Source organism: Maylandia zebra, linkage group LG10 (assembly GCF_041146795.1).
Source record: "Maylandia zebra isolate NMK-2024a linkage group LG10, Mzebra_GT3a, whole genome shotgun sequence".
Classification (NCBI taxonomy): domain Eukaryota; kingdom Metazoa; phylum Chordata; class Actinopteri; order Cichliformes; family Cichlidae; genus Maylandia; species Maylandia zebra.
Window position 1 is genome coordinate 17,842,991 of NC_135176.1, and position 20,730 is coordinate 17,863,720.

A 20,730-nucleotide genomic window follows, 5' to 3' on the forward strand; every position below is an offset into this window, starting at 1 on the left:
AGGAGGCTGCCCTCCCTCTCTCGCACCCTGCTTACCATGACAACCTGACAAACCAAACTGTTACTAAGGAAACAAGATTACATCCGAGCACTTTTCCTGATTAGCACTCATCTCCGAGATAGTATCTGGAGGATATATGGATGCACATCGCGCTTCCGTAGACGACTTCACAACCGTTTCCCTCCGTAATGAATCAGAGGGAGGAGAGGTGAAGGCAGGACGGCGCTAGTTAGTGTCAAAGAGCGAAGAGGTAGAGAGAAGAAGCCAAGCAGTGGCGTGAGGGAGTTCAATTAAATAAAAGGTCAAAGCTAATGAAGCTTCATAGCAGCTAACGGCTTGCACTTGCAACACTAACGGTGAGGCCAGCGAGGGCCAGAGCTGCACAGCGAGGAGGAGGCATCCACCCAACAGGTCACTTATAATGGAGTGTGTTGACATTTAAAGTTATGTTCTAATTTATTATCTGTTTATCTATTAACTTCCTAACCATGTCATTCAGTCTGACTAGTTAACTCATTATATTAAATGTTTCACTGAAGACACTCAAAAGCTGAACAAATGTAACGCTGGAAAAAGATTTGAATAGATCTGATTGTTTAGGATTCGGGAGCTATGTGATCATCGCTGTGTCTGTGGCCAGCTGACAACACAACACTTTAACACTCCTAAGATGACAAAAAGATGGAAGTGAGGTGTTAGAAGAGCTGATCTGTTTCCTACGAGTCTCGCAGTACTGAAATTGCTGAAAAACACCATAAGAATGGACTCAAACAACTTCAGCATTTTTCTACATCTGATTTTAGACCAAAAATCCTCATTTTTATTTCCCTTTTCACAAATATAATATGGATTACGCGTCTAAACAGAAACATGATTAAAACAATGTCTTAACGCCTGTTGCAAATCAAAACAAACTATCACAATTTGTTTGCGATAGTCAACAGCGAGTGCTAACAGTTTGTTACTTGTCTAAAGCCGTCTGAGTATTTACTTGTATTAAAAAAAATTATTAAAAACCTACAAATGCAACTTGTTGTGATGATTGAAAACATGAAAAAAAATGCTTGTCTGATTTTCAGATTTTTTTATTTTTTTTTTTTATCTTGTAACAGCTGCACTTTGACCCCATGACTCCGCGACAAGTTCCCACGGTGAGAGTTCTTAGGAATAGATAGACAGACACTTTGTTGATCCCACAAGGGAAACTGTGCTTGCTGTTGTGAACCCTTCTGAACAAGCCAAAAGTAGCTTTTGTTGCCTAAAGACAACAACAACTTCAGTTCATCCTCTGTCTCACACAAGCAGTTTGACCTCCCCTTCCTTTAACCCAGAATTCTTTTGATTCATTCAGTTTCTGACGTGACGTTAAAACCCATCACGTGCGTGCACCCTGACGGAAATCTGTCCACTCAACCTTTCCAAAAGCACAGATTGAAACCTTTCTTACATGCACATTTGTGAACCTATCCTGTATGGCGTTCATACAGATTGCGACAGATTGCAGTCTGCAGTATATTAAGTGCTTTCGCATACTGTGATTAAGTGCAGCACACTTTCAAACTGTGTCATCCGTGTTCACCTCAGGTTAGTTTTCTTCCAACTGTAACTATAATGCTTTTTGACATCCAGAAGGAACAGGCCTGAACTTGCTTTGTGCAGCTATGTCGGCTCCTCTGCTTGGATCAATAGTGAAAGCACAAGGACGTCTGTACGAACTAAAACCACTTCGTACACAAGTAAAATTTCTTTAAACTGAGAACACTAGCGAGTGCTGCCACTATAGAAATTTGCTCATGTCTGAGCCTCTTTTGTCATTTTCTTTTTCTCAAACCTATCTAGAGTTTTGTTTTTTTTAAAGCATACCAAGAGTCTACAAAGAAATCCTGTGCTTTTGTGATCCCGGAGGGCTGATAAAAAAACCCAACTTGGCGACGTTTGGATTCCTTTTCCTCGATTTAACGCCTCTCTAACACAATAATATCAGGGTGACATCATTAGGTCAACAAGTCAGGGAAATAAGTGCAAGATTCACAGCTAACAGAAACTCTTTAACAGTACTCGAGCTGATTTTTCATTGAAATTCAAGAAAACGTACACGTTTGAAGATGTTTAACTTTTTCAACAGTCCAGATGAATGAACTTACCAGTAGAGGTACGGCTTGTCTTTATCCACATTGATGTTGTTGAGTGGATCCTGCCTGAACCAAGTGTTGATAGTGAATCCGTTCTGGTATGGCCATTTGGCAATTGGTGGTAAAGCTATAGCCTGGAGCAGAACAATCAGCTATCACTACACTCATACGCACGAGAAAATGCCCTTTAATATGAGCTGACTGACTGCAAACAAGCATAGATTAATCTGGATAAAAAAGAATTATTCTGATAGATAAGTGGTGTATAAGTGGTTAGTGCGTTCTGGTCGGTCTCACCGCTGCACTCCGGCCTGGAAAGTTGAAAAAGGTGTCCGGGCCGTGTCTCTGTGGCATCTGGTTCAACACTGACAACAGCTTGATAGCGTGTCTTGGCTGGAGGAGAGGAGGGAAGACCAAAGTGACTGCCATTATTAAGTGACAGATGCTCCCTATCAGGGGCACAGGAGAGAGTAAGACTGTTAAAAAAAACAAACAAAAAAAAAAAACAACATGGTGTGACATCACATCTCTACCACAACCCAGCTGGATCAATAACTCTTCAATCACCTCCGTCCTACCCCCGACAACACCTCATCAATACCATGGCAACCCTTAATCGATCTGTCTCTGGAGAGGGCTGCTGAGGGGAGGAGGAATCGGAAAAGATGGGAAAACAGCGGTAGGTGGATGGGTTAGTGATAGATATTGGACAGCAGAGAGCAGTGGACTGCTGATCAGTGACCAGAGGTTGCTGATGGAGGTTGCCCTGGAGCCTGCCTAGAAGGGGGGATTGCCGAAGAAGTGGCAAGGATTCACAGGATGAGTTAACAAACACCGAATCATCGCACACTCTGCAAACCTTGCTAAAACTACAGTCAGTAAGGATGTCATAGGAGACGGTTTAGACTCATAAAACCCTCGTTAATCTTCACAGTACAGTTTTAAAACATCCGCTCTGAGTCAGCTAAACCGTCCGACTAGAAGGTGGGCCAATGAGCAAACTACAGGGAGCTGTTAAGCTTACAACAAGAAGCAATGTAAGCTGAGATTGCACTAAGCACTCCCAAATCTAAGCTCCTGAATTAATCCCATTTTCAGGTACTGGCGTTTGTAGCTCTAAAAGTAAGCATGAATCAGCAATAGCAGAAGCCAATTTAAGCAGAAATTCGACAATAAACAGCATACGGGTTTCAGTATAAAAGCCTGAAGCAACCAAAGTGCAAGAGTGGTTCGTGTTGCCGTTTCAATAAAGGAGGAAATGTATTAATCAAACTCTCTTCCAATTGCCTGCAAAGCAATTCACTGAGAATACAATGCCAAATTGGCAGGTTGTGATAACAGACGTTTATTTGGCTCACTGTGCAAGAGTAAAGAAAGTTTGAGGTAAGGAGAAGTAAAGAAGAAGAAATGGAAATCCCCGAACAAAGCATTCAGCTTCATAGAGCGGTTCAGATGATTATATGTGTCCTGAATGTGACTCTACTGGACTCTACTGGCTCCTTCACCTTCACACCTGATTAAGCTTTCACTGTCACTTTTTTTTTTCACCATGCTTCTCTTCAATTACACTAATAAAATCAATTACAAGCAAAAACAAAAACAAGAACACAAGCTAAAGTGTCTTAACAAACATACAAAAATGAATCCTAATATAGAGTCAAAGGTATACACACCCATCCTGCATTATTCTAGTGCATTAGCACAAACATCTCACTAAGTGACATCCAGACTAATGACACGCAGACAAACTCATGCTGTATGGCTAATATAGTTTGCATTTTTTAAGCTTCCACAGCAAGTGAATACCAGTAAATCAAAAACAGTGAAATGTCTAATTCAGCAGCAAATGTGACATCTGTAAAAACAAAAAACCTAAAAAGATCAAACATATCCAAGGTTACAACATCCCAATAATCATCAGTGTTGGCAGAGAAAATTAATATTGCTTCGTGAATACCAGCTCCTCTCAAACCAGACATGAATCTTCAATAATGTTCTGATATATTTGTTGGTCTGCTGCCATCTGAGCAAACAAAGGGTTTCTGACTGAAGCTCCTTCTGTCGTTGAATTGTCCCCTGAGGTACACCACATCAGAAATGCTCCCAATATGAAACACATGACATACATCAAAAATTTTTTTGCAGTGTTGATATTTGTTAAACTGTAAAGAACCATTAAGTGCATGAGTCTTAGCCCGTAGCTAATGGTGCGTGTCACGCCACTTCCCGGCATTGGCCTGCAGGAGAACTCGCTAGATTGGATGACGTACTTTATTCTCTACAGCTACAACCATGCAAACCATAATCTGCACCCTACTGGATGAACTCGTGTGGGCTGTCTGGTTCCAGATCTTTTTAAACCGAGACCAAAGTGGCAGCTCGTTTCCAAATAAGCTCTCTAAGACTGGCGCAGAGGTAAACACATGAAATAGCCCTGCTTCATGACCAGGTAGAGACACAATTTCAGTCTCATGGGGGTGGGGGTCACAAGCCAGTTACTCCTAATGCTGGTCCCAAGCCAGGGTAAATGGGAGGCTTGTGTTAGGAAGGGTATCCAGCATGAAATCTGTGCCAAATCAAACACGCGGCCCCCTTGGGGAATAAGAGAGCAGCCCAAAGTAGCTGTAGTGTAACAAAATGTGTTTCTGCAAGAATTTAAGACCTGCAGTTGCTGTTGCTGTCGTTGTCGACTGACAACAGCTAGTTTTCAGTTTATAGAGGCTTTGAGTTGCGCTGGATGCCCTTGATTTGCATGAAGGAGCCTAGACCACAACACTGCTCACCTGCTTACACAGACAATGAATGGAAGTCGTGGAAATGACAGATCCTGCGGAGACGTACCCACAATCTAAAATTCTAATCGCTTCTTAAATCACCACCAAAACTTACCCAGATGCCGTTTTCGCCCCTCAGCATACTAAAGAGCAGCTTCAACTCCTTGACTGTGATGCTGTAGCTGGCCATGACTCCCAGCATGTCCACCAGAAGGTCTGACAACAAAGAAAACACACACACAAACAAAAGGCAGAAAGTAAGTGTAAGACAGCAGAGATATCCTGAATGTGCATGCTCCTATGAGTTTGTGTGTGAGTCAGCGTTTGGAAGTCTCTCTACTGACATTTCTGATAGAATATGGTGAGGGCATAAGACACTGACAGGTTGTTCTACTGTCAGTTGAGCAATTTATTATTCAGAGAAGTAAAAATCAGCGGCGCTTCATCCAAGTACTCAGAGCTACTGCCATGTAAACAAAACACACACAACCTCAAACCTCAACAAGTGTTGCTTTTCACAGCACTGCTAAATACGGTCAGAGTACACATGACAACGGATAAAGCTCCATTAATACATAATGATCTTAATACATCAGGGAATAGAAGGCCAAACAACTGAGAAAGGGCTAAATACATTGTCAGCTGTGACAGCGTTAATTATGATTCACAAATATAGCTGTGGTCAAACGTTTACATGTTGTGGTGATTTGGGGCTTTTAATGATTTCTTTGAACTGTTCTTTTTCCAGAGTGCAATGACTGTACAGCTTACATCTTTAATCACTTTAAGAACACGAAGTGAGTTTTGATTTTCTCTAATCCACACAGGGTCACAATTGTACATACGGGCTCAACTATACACATACATCACCTCTACTCCCACTTGGGTAAACATCACTTAGCAGGGTGCACCTCAATCAGACAGTTTTGACAGCCATCAAAAAGCTTCTGATATAATTTTGGATGGACTGGTGGGATTCATCTAAACTGGTTGGCTTCTTGGTACAGACCCAACGTTCCTATGTTTGAAAGCTTCGCCTTTACTCCTGCAAACAAACCTCATGTCATTGTGGCCAGTTAGCTCAATCTTTGTCTCCTCTGACCACAAAACGTTTCTCCAAAAGCCATTTGGCTGATTCATGTGGACAGCTGCAAATTCCAGTCTAGCTCGAAGGTGTCGAATTTGGAACAGGAGCTTCTTGTTTGTTCTGGATCTCCTCAGTCCATGGCAAAAGCTCACTCCACTATGGCCAGTGAAGCCAGTGTTCCAACAGTTTCCAGTTCATGGCAGGCTTGTTGGGTTGTCTGAACATCCTAACCTAACCAAATATCCTCTCATCTGAGGGTGACGCATCTGAATATCCTGTATTTACATACAATTGTTTATTTATGTAAATCTACACAATCCTCCTTCTTAAATCTTCACAGAGTTCCTTCCTATTGTTCTGAGCATTGGTCCAATACCAATTTTTAACCTGGCAAAATCAATTATAATCACTCACAAGAAGTTAACAGACCTTGGACTTGTCAGGTTAACCCTTTAAGCCTGAACTGTGAAATAATTGTGAGAATAAAAAAAAATAATTAATGAATTCAATATTAATTTGCAGATATGATCTTTAACTTGTATCAGGCTTTACAGGGTTAAAAGGCACCGAAGAAGCTACAGCATAACTTAAAAGATTTGAGTATAGGAAAATATTAGAGGCCCTACATTTTTAAATGTTGATCCTGTGTCGATTAGATAAAATCCAAACCAAATTCAAACGTGTGCACCCACTTCCCTTTTTTTAAAGTAATTAAAGATGCTGTACAATGATGAGTGTCTGTAAACTTCTGACCACACATGTCATTTAACTGCTAATAGTACAAAAAACAGCATGCAGAGTAGTATTAATCTCCTTTTAGCAAATAAACCCCAAAGAAACAAAAAACAAATATTCATATTCACCAAAATCGTAATCTATTCCTTTAATTTGTTCACATTTTAACAGACAATAGTGGCAAACCTCCCTCTCTAAGGCTGCGAAAGAGCTTTTGTTTAATGGCTACATGTCATGAAATGATAAAAACAAGACTTTAAATACAATTCCCTCTCAATATTCAAGCATATAATTAAATACCACATTGAGGCTTTTGTTTAGCCCAAATGACCTTCCTGCTTCATTGACTTTCACTTTACACAACCACAACAGATCAGTGTGGATATGGCAGAGAGACAGCACAGCTCTCTCAGAGGGAGCCAATCTGCTTAGAAAGGCTCTTCTTTCCCATTAGGCCTGCTAGATATGAATAGAGTCTTCCCATAATATTTCATTAGCCAAAGCCTAGCGACAGGGAATAAAGGAGAGGGATATCTCACTGAGGTGCACGGTATGAGAGGAAAATGCAATACACAATGTCCTAGATTCAAAACCCCTAAGCTCTGTTTTTGTTGTGTTCAATTCATGTGGGTCATTTTGCATAGGTTTGGAAAAATGTTATAATCACAGCTCTCTGGAAGAATCGGCATTAAATTGATTTAAGTGGCGTATACTCTGCTGTAGTGAGCAGTAATAAGTCAAAGAAGTTATAAAACACATCATCCTGCGGCGCTAGCTAGGGCAGAGAGGACACTGGGGGGGTGGAGCAAAAGATGTGCACTCCGAGGCATCATTAAAGGGAAGCCAAGGTCAATACGTTCATGTAAAGAGGTGAATGTGGATGTGTTGTTTTGCAATCAAGCCCCGTGAACAAATGGCAGTGAGCACACAGAAACACATCGAGGTTAGTATTTTGCTTTTGCTGCACCGAAGGGTTTTATGGATGTTTCACTGCAGGGCAAACACTCATGGACACGTGGAATAGGTTTTGATATAAGGGAAAAACATCTGAGTTTTTTCCATCAAGGTGGAGGCACGTTTACAGATTCAGCTGGTTGTTGCTTCGTCAACACGATTACAAGGTTGAGAGGTTGGGCATCTGTTAAAGAACAGCCCATTAGGTTTTGGTATGGATCCCCATCACTTTCGTTAAAGTAGAGAGATAGGCCACTGGCCTTGCTAGAGGACTTCTTTCCTCTCTGTCAGCAAGGTTATGCAAAAAGTGCAGAACAAAGTGCATGAAACTTGGACGCACAGTGGAGAGCTGGAGTTTACAGAAGGAACTCATTACATATAAATGCAGATTTAGACACTGACCTTAGCACAGACTCTGCTCTTCTAGTCTGAGTCTTACCTATTTTTCAGTATCAGAGAAGTTTTACACCAAGCGTGCAATTCAAAATAAGTGGTTCCTGAAAATTCCATGGGTGACGTTTTGGGTCTTCTTCCAGAACTTAACAAAGTTTTGACACATTCGACTTTCTGTAGTCACAGTTTGAAGATGTCCCCTGAACGCCTCACATGCAAACAGTCATTGTGAAGGCATGCATACAGATAACGCTGGTGGCCTAATAGCTATAAGGTGGGTGTGTGTGTGTGTCACTGCAACTGAATAAAAAACACATGCTATTAAAAGTAAAAGCTAATGGTAACCAAGGCAGCTGTGTTCAATCCCAAACTTTGATTTAAGGCCTATTAACCATTTAAATAATAATAATAATATCATAATATTTTGTTAGCATTTGTTTCAAATACCAATAAGTTAGAATCAATAAGCGATACATCCGCATGTTTCTCTCCTCAAGCACTACCATCATCATAAACTAAGTGTGACCAGTAAGTTCTTCAGCCATAAAGAGCAAAAGCCTTTAAGATAAGATAAGATAGAACTTTATTAATCCCTCGGGTGGGTTCCTCTGGGAAATTCGACACTTTATTTAAATATGGCTGATCTTCTCTTCAAAGTGATGTCATAGTCCACCTCTGTGCCACTGCCAGTGTTTTTTGAAAGCTCTGGAAGTCCCGTTCCAGACTAATTGCACTTGTGTATCTGCAATGTGTGCTGGATCCCCTACACTGTCCCGAAACAGCATGAGGTTGGAAGAAGAGTAATTTAGAGAGTATCCTTTGTAGTTACTGACAACTGTGTTCATGTTTCATATTTAAAAAAAAACACCAGAATTTTCAGTGTGCTGAGAGCAGGTGCACAATGGCACGATCCAGTTGTTTGTGTCCTCAGACCCCACAGAAGGCAAAATTTTTGCGTTGACAGTTTGACTCTGGGATGAATTCACAGTGCCAAGCCCAGTAAAAAAGACATTAATATGTTTGGACACGGACACTGAAGACGCTTCCTCTGTAAGCTGTTTGGACCTGGTTCAAAGCCACAAATTTGAGGTCATATTAAAATTGTGGTAATTCGGGGAATTATCTAAAAACAGTCAGGCGTGGTTTTTGCTATTACAGGGTGGAGTTAATTCAGGGGAATTAAGCTGTAAAGTTATCATTATATCCCACTATATTCTCATTTTATAGGTTGTCCAATCTTGAAAAAAACTGATCAAAATACAAAGTATGTGCGCATGTATCCATGTGTACCCACTGCTCACCTGCAATCATGTCGTCCACAGTGCTCATCTTCAGCAACACCTGCTGGATGAGGCCAACCTCGGTGCTGGTCTGCAGGTTGCGCACACTCTTGCGGAGTATGGCTGTGAACATGCTCCAGATCTCCGCCTGGCACGTCACCTCGCAGTGGGAAAGCAGCTCCACCATGCAGCCGATGCTCTCTGCCTCCTGGATGATGAAGTTCATCTCCAGGTCAAACTCGCCGCCCACCAGCTTTAGGAGAAGAAGTGGGAAGGGGGAGAAGGGGGAGGGTTTGGGAAGGGAACAGACGTAGAGCAGGAATTGGGGGGGAGGGTGGAGAGAGAGAACAAGAAGAGTGAATGATTTAGTGTAGCATTTAACCTTATGTCTGAAGGAGAGGTAAGCCTGGCATCTGATGGATGCTGATTGTGGTTGGGAAAGCATCTCTTCTGCCCGGGGCCTCATATGCTGCAACAAATAAACGTCCTTCATGTGAGCACACACACACACACACACACACACACACACACACACACACACACACACACACACACACACACATCCTCCTTCCTCTCCTTCCTCTCTTCCTCCAATTACTCTCAGAATACAGCAGGCATAAATATGCCCCTCTCTACCACCTCAGATGCACAACACCAATTGAACACATACAAAGTTAACGCACATGTCAGTCCCTCTCCTCTCTGATGGCATTAGTGTGAGGAGACCGCACTTTAAAAACTAAATGCAAATGATTTTCCGTCTCTTAATGGCTGGCAACTATAATTACTTGGATAAGTACAGCAACAACACGCTAGCACATTAACTAACACGCCACATGAACACAGCCATACCCACACAGTTCACCCTCAGCACGCTACGCTATCCAGGAAACGGTAGCCATAGCAACCAGCAAGCTATGAGAACACCACAGGGGTTATTAAATCAGATGGAAAAGAAACATGCAATAGATATCAGAAGCTAGCAAGACAGCAAACAGGATAAACATTATGACTATTGTGGTGTTTACACGGCATGAGAGAATAAAACTAATCGATAAATCAAGGAGAGTCGGTCTGTTTCACAATGTGATTAAACTGGAGGGGCAGCAGGGCTGTGGTGTGCTGTCTGCAGTCAGGAGCGGGAAGACGCAGATAATGCTGGTGCTGTTCAATAAAGGGTTTATTTTCAATAATTCATTCTGCATGTGGTTAAACGACCCTTAAGCAAAAACTATTACAAGCTCAGCGGGGAATGTAAAGTTATACTCTGCGCACTCTTGCTATCTTTAAGAGATGATCACATAGCAATTTACAAACTGTGTTGTTTTTGGATCACTGTTAAAAAAAAAATAAGTTTCACACACTTAGCTTCAAAATGAAACTTTTAAAGAACAAATACACAATAATATTCATCTGACAAATCAACAAATCTGTATTCGACAGCAGCTAAACACATCCCGGATGAATCAATACACCTTGTGAGACATTTAGATTCACTTCATTGTGTCCAGCACTGTTTTCCACCAAGAGTCTTCCTGGCAATTGTCTAAAACAAAAGGCAATCGTTTGTGTTCACTGACAAATAATACACCTCCTGTTGCAGATGAACCAAATGTTCTCAGCAAGAGAACTTATAGAGGATAGAGCAGATTATTGAAATGAAGGAATTAAATGCGTCTGGTTATTCCGGAGCATTCCCGGAGTTACTGCCGATGTGTTCATCGTAGTGTGTATGTGTGTGAATCTTAGCTCGAAAGCACTTAGATAGAAATGTGCGTGTGAATGGGTGACTCATACAAGTTGTATAGAGCGTTCTGAGTGCTCATGTAGAGTAGAAAAGCACTATGGAAGAACCAGTCCATTTACCTTAAAGCTGTTTATGAACAGCTCATCTTTGCCTCATTTGCTGCATATGAAATTTTATGTTTCAGCCTGTTACAGATAGCACATCTCTGTCCCTGGTATGAGCATCATAACCGCAGGGATGATGAGGGTTGAGCAATAAGTTAATTAACCTACTAGAGTTTTAAAAAAATAATTAATTGATTATCAAAGACAAGAAAACAATTCTGTTGGTAGAAGGGCTAACAAATAATCCAAGGACACAGAAGGGGAACTGAAGTTGTTGTAGTCACCACAATGTTGGTTCAACTTTCATTTTCATCATCAAAATGTTTGGTCGGTTTGAATATTACACGTACAGACGCATGAATCGATCAGCTAGGGACCAGAATCAACCAATTTCTATAATTCTCGGGCCTCATCTGTGACTGGCCAATCTCACATGTGCCCGATTACAAGCCAGTCTATTTCATGCGTGCATAGCAGCACAACCAAACACACACACACACAAACACACACACACAGCCTAATGCTAACATGTCGTTAGCATGGTGGAAGCATCTCAGTGTGAGTAAAAACACAAACCTTTCCAAAACCCAATCAGACTCTTAACAGACCAAACCGAACTTGGATATTTTAAAGAAAAAAAACAACAAAGGAAAAGTGGCTAACGCTAAAGCTATCCAGAGCCTCGGTATGAGCAAAAGCTGAGCAAGAGGAAAATTATAGAGACAAGGGGAAAAAGTGCAAAGGGTCGATATCCTATTATCTGCTGACTTTATAAAAATACTGGAAAAATAATGCAAGTATCTGACATTTATTTTGTTATATAAATCTATTACCACTGCCTTTTTTCGGTAGGGTAAGCAAGAGAAGATCCTACACTTAATGATTGATTTTATAATGAAAATAACATTTTACCATGAAGAAAAGTTTATTTTTGTCTGCTTATGCTGTCAGTTGTAGTTACAAAGCAAATAAGAATTGGGAAAAATAAATCAGTATCAGTGGATCTCATTTAGGCACACCAAGAAAACTTCAGAGCTTTTATAATTACAAGCAACTTTGCAAACAAGCATAGTCTTTGATTATGTCATCCTACTTTCCTACCTGTATAAATGTCATACCCAGCAATGTAAGCTCACCCTATGCTGGAATACCAATAAACACTCCACTACAGCAAACTTTAACACAGACAGGAGAAATGTGTGGGAAGAGAGCAGAGGAGTGACATGTAGTAAAAGACCAGCTGCTGGGGAATGGAACAAGGGACACGCTGCTGTCACCATTTATTAGTGCACAGATGTTTTGCTACCTAAACTGACAAAATCTGAGCAAGTACGCTTCAGTTTAACAGCCAGTAGTTACAGCACTGCAAAAGACTGTTATTAGAAAAAATAATAATAGTTGAAAGTCAAAATTTAGAAAACCTGACTTATGAATACATTTCAAACAAACAAACATCAAACAATGAACACTGATGTAACCCATTTGTCACCGAAGCTCCTGCAAACCTGGCTTTGATCTCACTTTAAAGAAAAATGACGCTGCCATATATAATATTGACATAAAAAAGGTGCGGCAATCATTAGCAACACCAACATTTGTCATGTGCTGCCCCATCCAATGACTTTCTGTGAGTCTCAGGCTCACAGAACTATAAGATTAAAGGTTGGTCCTTATCCATAATATCCATCATGCTTCTTTTCCCTTCCTTTTACAGACCTGCACCTTTTTCAATTCTTCAACACTTCCAAGTGTACAATCAGCATGTTACTTGCTCTTACCTCCCTCTCATTCCTGCCTCTTTCTTATTCTTCCCTATGTCTCTCCTCCCCCCTTTCAGTGATAAGAATTGATCCGCTGCACTCCGTGAATGCACAGATTAGAGTGGACCCCTGAATGAGGTATGGAATAAAAAGAGGAAGAATTAACTCATCCCACATTGAATTTCCCCTTCTCCTCTGAGGTTCCCAATTACAGAGCTCACTGGGGACCACTGTGTTGTATTACATCTATACAGCCTGTCCGTCTGAAGACGCTCAGTATTACATGTAATAGAGGCTTAAGGGGGGGAGGCGGCGTAATTATTTTTTTCTGCAGAAACCTGCTCACGGATACGGAGCAACTTGAACAGAGAAACGCATACATCCCCGGGCCAAACCTACACGTGTACAGCACAAGAATCTCGCTGTGCATACTGCTTCCCACCCGTGTGAGGAAGATCACACCAAGATGAGAGGGGTGATGCAAACGACTGCAACGAATTGAGTCTCGTGACAAACAATAAGGAGGGGGGAAAGCGCGAGTGCAGAAAGCGCAGTGGGAGAAATAGAAGTGTCTGAATAATTATTATTATGTCTGCTCTACCAGAAACAACATCTGGGGGGAAAGAAAAGAAAAACAACAACCTGGATGACACCGCCAAAAACCGCCTGAACCTCAAAACGTAAAAAGGAAGGAAAGTCAGACTGAAAAAGACTTCTTCAGTATAAAAATGTTCCAGTCAAAATTAATGTTCTCCATTTCATGAGACTTCAATAAAAGTGATAGATGCCTGAGTCCATTATTTGCTGGAATGGGGTTTTTAATTGATGTATAAATAAACATGCCACCTAAATAGCAATAAGGCTCATCACAAACAGCCTGAGCACACTCGAGCGCACTCAAGCACCATCACCGCCTCCATCGTGCACAGCCACAAAAGATTCCTAATTAGTTTTATGAGGGAACATGATTCTTTTGCATAAAGACTCGTAACCTTCAATCTTTCTTTTCACCCCCGGTCCACGTGTCTACAGTGTCGGTTCCCACCCATAACGACAATGCCCTCACAAATCAATGAGCACGCACAAGAGGCCTTTACTACCCACCCTGGTGGGTAAAAGACACAAACCAGGGAGGGAGCCACATTGCTCCTCATGCATCACGATAAACAGGCATGGCAGTGCCACCCACTCGCTGACCTCACCGTCTTCCTGGCAACTGCTAGAAGACGTTTGCGTTGGCTCCATTACGGCAACGATTGCTCCCAGAGCACGCCGTCCAGGGCTGGATGTTCCATTCACATGCACGCACGCACGCACATACACAGAAAAAGAGAGCAAGGCAACCAGCTAGAGTTCACATTTGACAGGTAAACACTGGAATGCATATGAACAGAAGCCTACTTGTTATATGCCTACACTGTAGAGTACACTCTTCTGATCACTGAGCATGTGCTGTTTAACCTTGAAACATACTCAGCAGCAGTCTGAAATGTAAGAATATCTCCCACAGGGCTCATGACTGATGAGTAATCTCCTTATATTGTGGTGTATTTATGGGCTTGAGAAGTGTTTGTCTGCCAGACACCACTCGTTCTCACTTTTTCACTCTGTGACTGAGGTGATTATAAAAGTCAGTTATTCCTGCAATGTACCAGCTCTATAATTGTTCACTTATGTGTTGCCGTTTCACCCCCCCCCCACCGCCCGAAACCACGCCCGTTCTCCCATTTCTATTGCTGTACTGTTTGGCCTTGCAGCACTGCTCATTCAGACCCCAACGGGAGCTGGCACTGGGAGCTTGGCATCATCCGTACTGTGTCAGGGAAGTGGGAGTTTCAAGAAGGCTGGGGTGGGGGTGGAGGGTGCCAGGACCGTCACACCACAAAGGGCTTATACGGGCAGGCTCCTTGGCCAGCCAAAACCAGCTCTCATAAGAGCTCGGTAAAACAAACAGTCCCTCTGTCCCTCCGAGCGGTTCTCGCCAGCAACACTGCTCACAGATAATCCAGAGCAGCTCCAAGGGTCATCGGCATTTTCAAGCTAAGACAGGTCAGAATTTCAAAAGCTTTAAGTAATAAAATAAATGACACCCTGGGGGCCCAGTATTGTTCATATTAAATGAGTTTAACATAATCAGGCCTTAAAGGGACACTTAACAGTATGAAGCCATTAATAATGTCGTTATCATTGAGTAACCAACTTAAATTGTGAAAAATAAACATTTTGTTATCTTAACGGCAATTATCTGGATGTTTTTGGCTACGATCTACTCATTTCTTGGACTACACAAGCTTTTGAGTCTCTTCCATCCATCCATCCATCCATTTTCATCCGCTTTGTCCGGGGCCGGGTCGCGGGGGCAGCAGCCTAAGCAAAGAGGCCCAGACCTCCCTCTCCCCAGCCACCTCCTCCAGCTTATCCGGGGGAATACCAAGGCGTTCCCAGGCCAGCCGAGAGATATAATCTCTCCAGCGTGTCCTGGGTCTGCCCCGGGGCCTCCTCCCGGTGGGACATGCCTGGAACACCTCACCCAGGAGGCGCCCAGGGGGCATCCTTGTCAGATGCCCGAACCACCTCAGCTGGCTCCTTTCGATGTGGAGCAGCAGCTGCTCTACTCTGAGCCCCTCCCGGATGGCCGAACTTCTCACCCTATCTCTAAGGGAGAGGCCAGCCACCCTTCGGAGGAAGCTCATTTCTGCCGCTTGTATCCGCGATCTCGTTCTTTCGGTCACTATGGTAAATGGTAAATGGCCTGTATTTATATAGCGCTTTACTAGTCCCTAAGGACCCCAAAGCGCTTTACATATCCAGTCATCCACCCATTCACACACACATTCACACACTGGTGATGGCAAGCTACATTGTAGCCACAGCCACCCTGGGGCGCACTGACAGAGGCGAGGCTGCCGGACACTGGCGCCACCGGGCCCTCTGACCACCACCAGTAGGCAACGGGTGAAGTGTCTTGCCCAAGGACACAACGACCGAGACTGTCCAAGCTGGGGCTCGAACCGGCAACCTTCCGATTACAAGGTGAACTCCTAACTCTTGAGCCACGATCGCCCCACTACCCACAGCTCGTGGCCATAGGTGAGGGTAGGGACGTAGATCGACCGGTAAATTGAGAGCTTCGCTTTTACACTCAGCTCCCTCTTCACCACGACGGACCGGTGCAGCGTCCGCATTACTGCAGCTGCAGCCCCAATCCGTCTGTCGATCTCCGGCTCCCTTCTCCAATCACTCGCGAACAAGACCCCGAGATACTTGAACTCCTCCACTTGGGGCAGGAACTCATCCCCGACCCGGAGTGGGCACTCCACCCTTTTCCGGCTGAGAACCATGGCCTCAGATTTGGAGGTGCTGATCCTCATTCCCGCTGCTTCACACTCGGCTGCGAACCGTTCCAGTGCGAGCTGGAGGCCCTCACCCGATGAAGCCAACAGAACCACATCATCTGCAAAAATCAGAGATGAGATTCTGAGGCCACCAAAGCGAAAGCCCTCCGCCACTTGGCTGCGCCTAGAAATCCTGTCCATAAAAATTATGAACAGAACCGGAGACAAAGGGCAGCCCTGGCGGAGCCCATCACCCACCGGGAACGAGTCTCTTAATCAGCGATATTACCTGCTAGCAGTCGCTCAATGTCATTCTGAGGTGCAGCTCATTTGACCAATGTGTAACTTTGGTGCCTTTTGAGAACAAATCACACTTTCCTATTTATAATAGTAAAAAATGAAACGTTACGCTGTATAAGTTTGGTCATTTTTATGGAGAGAAAATCATTACAGAGAGAATTTGTGGCTGTGTCTGTGAATCAACTGTATTCCTTGTAGATGCCACTCCTGCAGTCACTGATGTCATTGCTTCCAGGAATTTCGAGGCATCTTGGTAGTGCCAGATTTTGGCGGAGACATGTGAAATCAGCGGTGAATCACATGGGTCTGAGTCCGCCCCAGACCATTTTCCTGAATTTCCTACTCTCCTTGCCTGTTAACTCTCTCTGCAGTGTCCAATATGATGAAGGCCAAAACTAAAAATGAAAGTTTTTAAGGTTTTGTGTAAATGAAAATGAAACTTATGAGTAATCTAATGCAATGAAAGCAATTCATAAAATGCCCTGTTCTATTCAAGTGTCCTTGTAATGGGGAAATTATTCATCGGCAGCTTTTGACTGCTCATCTCCACACAGAGAGCATTTACTGCCAGATGGGGGCAGTATAGAAAATATGTGGTACAACCTCTTTCCGGGCTAGTCTTATCAGTCTGTCAGCCAGCCATGAAGAAGAATGAATAATGAATAACAATCATAACAAAGAGCTGAAGTGAGACCAAGTGTTAAAAACAATGATAAATATCTGCTGTAGCCACTGTCTGCACTTTTCTTACTGCATTTTTTTTTTTTTTATCCTTGATGGTTTTTTCTTCGTGTCTCTGCCATTCTCTGTGAAACCTGCTGTCACATCCATTTTCAAGCCCACCTGTCAACCAATCAACATTCGACTGACCCACAGTGTCATCCACGTCAAGCAAAGTGCAGTTGGGATTTTGGATGACTGCATGGGAGCACGTTTGTGTTGGTTGAAAACCGCTTTCCGTGGGCTCGCTGTAGGCAAGAACTTGCACACGAATCGCGGCATAAATTAAGGATAAGACATAACAACGACACAGGAAACACATTTCTCGCCACTCTTAAACGAAAGCACCATTCAGGCATTAGTGATCTGACTTCTTCTGCCTCTGCTTATTCTTAGCTTGACATGAAAAGGTCTTGACGTGACATGAAGACAATAGCTATCTTACCACACGCCATTTTTTTTGTTAATGATTGTGCTTCATCATTTATAAGCACCTATTTACCGTTAATTTTTTTGTTACTTTCTAGTTCGTTTACAAATCCTTTTAATTAAAATTCTTATTTTATCACCTTAATTTAAGCCTTTAAACACAGCTATTCTGAGCATTAACTGAATGTGAAAATTCATCTCAGTAATTATTATTTAATCGAAAACAATCTCTCACAGACCCACCGCAGCCCATTATGTAGTGCTGTGATGGCACATCAAACAAGCGATTATGCTGGCTGATTACTACGACTGACTGTTGAATATTGGATAACTATCAAGGCCAAACCTGGCAAAAGAGGCACCTGTTGCTCATTATGGCTGTCAGAGAGATGACAGGTCAGGGAGGTGAGTGGACGGTCAATAGCCACCTCTTCTGCTTCTGCACATTCAATTGAGCCTTTGGAAATGGCATCATCAATATGCAACTTCAAAGCCCCCGGGAGTGTGCTGGAGAGGTGCGGCCATGTGTACGTGTGTGTTTATTTGGCGTGTGTGAGAGTGCGCGCATGTGTGAGTCATTACTCATTTGTGTCCCCTGAGTGAGTCGTGGCCATTCAAGCCCTTTGTGTGCAGAGTGAGAGGAGACGAGAGGCCCATCTAGACATGAGATCACAGATTATACACTTAACGCTTCGCCAAGAGGGCTCAACAGAGCGCAGGAGAGCAAAATTGAAGGAGAGCGAGGAAAAAAAGGGAAAAAAAGGGGGAATCAGAGAGGGAGATGATGAGAGAAAAACAAACAACAGAGTGAATGGTGTGAACTGCAAAGGGGCAAGAGGAAGCGGCTTGCACTGAAGGGAAACAGTGATGAGAAAGAGTGCGTTTGTGAGAGCGAACGGGCGAGATGGAGCGAAAAAGAAAATGAGGGCGAGACAGCGGCCGAATGCTATTGTGCTTTTCTTATCAGGCCGGCAGAGCGATTTTATTGCCCGCAGCTTTACAATGAGCAGTTGAGGGTTTAGTGCTCCAGTGATGACCATAGCAAATCTCTGCAAAGATATGGATTACACTAGGGCTAAACTGGCCACTAAACACTCAATAATCCACATTCTGTATCCTGCATGACCTCATTTTCTGGAAAACTGCATTGATAAGAGCCTCAGTTAATTTTATCACTAGCGCAGATTCACAGGATAAACTTCTTCTTAATCTTGCTTTTTTATACCTTTAGGTTGAAAATATATGAGGGGCCCAACGGTGGTTGGAGGAGACAGGCATATTTCCAACAACATATTCTAAAAAAAAAGTTGATTAATGGATTGCACTATGAGAGAGAATGAGATTTGATTAATTCTATAAGTGATTAACTACTAATGGTAGTGTTTTGGATATGTAATCAGACAACCCAGCAGGATGAATACGATGTATTATTTTGAAGCTCTGTGAACCAACAGTGTGATATAAAATGTAATATTTTTTTTAAAAAGGGGGTTATTTTTTGAAAAATATATAGCTAACCAGGACCAATACAGTCAAATAGAATAAACAAAAATATAATTAATGTGTAAACAATCAAAATAAATGGCAAAAAAAATGATAGTTGGCATTTTAATCCAGTTTCAGCTGCAACAGGATCCAGCCTCCTCCACCCCCCCACCCCCACCCCCCAGAGAAAACAGCATGATAAAAAGTAGAAGAAGAAGAAAGAAAAGAGGATGAGATGTTGAAATAAAAAGGGCAATGCATGTGTCTCTCCCTCTTCCTCTGTGATTGTGATTAACAATGACATGTTGACTGACTGGAGCCTCTAGACACATAGGGAGGAGGGGATAGCCTCCAAGACTGCATTTCCCATGGGCCTTTGTAACAGCGTCTGCACAGATGGCAGATGGGATGAGAAACTCATGAAGCCTCATTCAAAACAACAATCACACAATCACACAGTCAGCACACACACACGTACACGCACACACACCCAGTGAGTCAGCAAAATAAACATGATCAGCCATGAGTGTGTGGAATATCTAAAGGCTGTCATGCATAAAGTGTAGGGCTTTCACTTCAAGCTTTGGAGTGCGATGAAGAGAGAGAAGTGAAGATAACTGCAGAAATGTCAGACACACGCACACACCAGATACTGCAAGAATTACATAAATCCACACTAGGGGGGTGGATATATGGGTGGTTTGGACCAGTAAAAACTGGTGAGGTCACCCTGTGATCAGCGTAGCTATTTTTAAGGTCACAAATATAAAAAGAAAAAAAAAAATCAAAGACGCAGGCATGTGGGATGAGTCGGAGATGCAGGACAAAAACAAAAGAGTGGCAGTAAAGCTTGTGCAAAGAAATGAAGATGACAGCATTCGCCAAAACCAGACGATAAGTTGACGGCATGAAAATCTGCCATAACTACACAAACTGGTACTGTACACTAAGCGGATGTGCAGTATTTATACTTATATACTTAAAGTTCACCACATCAGTTGTGACTGAAATAACTACTTAAAGGACTGCCAAGCCACAGCCATTAATGGGCCTGAAACAATGAATCCTACTGACATGATTCCCTTCCTCTCCCTCCGTCCAGGCTGACAGGTGCACTTTCGGTTTTGGACTGTAATGCTTTAAAAGCTTCTAGACAGCTTGACTCATAAACGTTCCCATTTTTCTAAGGAGGAAATAACTTTGATCGTCTATAACTGATTTTAAGAGTCAGATTTTTTTTATTTTCTTGAACAGTTTACGGAAATTTAGTCTGCATATGAATGAGAATGACGGATGCAGGATTTCTAAGACCCCAAACTCTTTTTACTTTAAGATTTTTATTTATCAGCATTTATTGGCAAATAGCCAATATGGACCGATATGTCAGCTGGGCCAATATATATCTATTGGTCAAGTTCTAATGAAAATAAAGCATAACCAAAATTTTAGGTATGGGAAGCTTTCTGGTTCCTTTTGCATTCTGTTTGTAGTCCTG

At 42.6% G+C, this 20,730-nt stretch overlaps 1 protein-coding gene across 19 annotated transcripts in view; it reads right to left on the reverse strand.

Moving 5' to 3' along the window:
• Nucleotides 1–20,730, reverse strand: part of nbeaa (neurobeachin a) — a 106,474-nt gene that overhangs the window by 61,273 nt on the left and 24,471 nt on the right. For all 19 annotated transcript variants that reach the window (XM_076889232.1, XM_012918890.3, XM_012918886.3 and 16 more), the window contains exons 2-5: nt 9,377–9,608; nt 5,022–5,122; nt 2,430–2,525; nt 2,145–2,266 (exon numbers count right to left, since the gene is read on the reverse strand). In XM_076889232.1, coding sequence (XP_076745347.1) covers nt 2,145–2,266; nt 2,430–2,525; nt 5,022–5,122; nt 9,377–9,608 — 551 coding nt within the window. The remainder of the gene's footprint in view (nt 1–2,144; nt 2,267–2,429; nt 2,526–5,021; nt 5,123–9,376; nt 9,609–20,730) is intronic.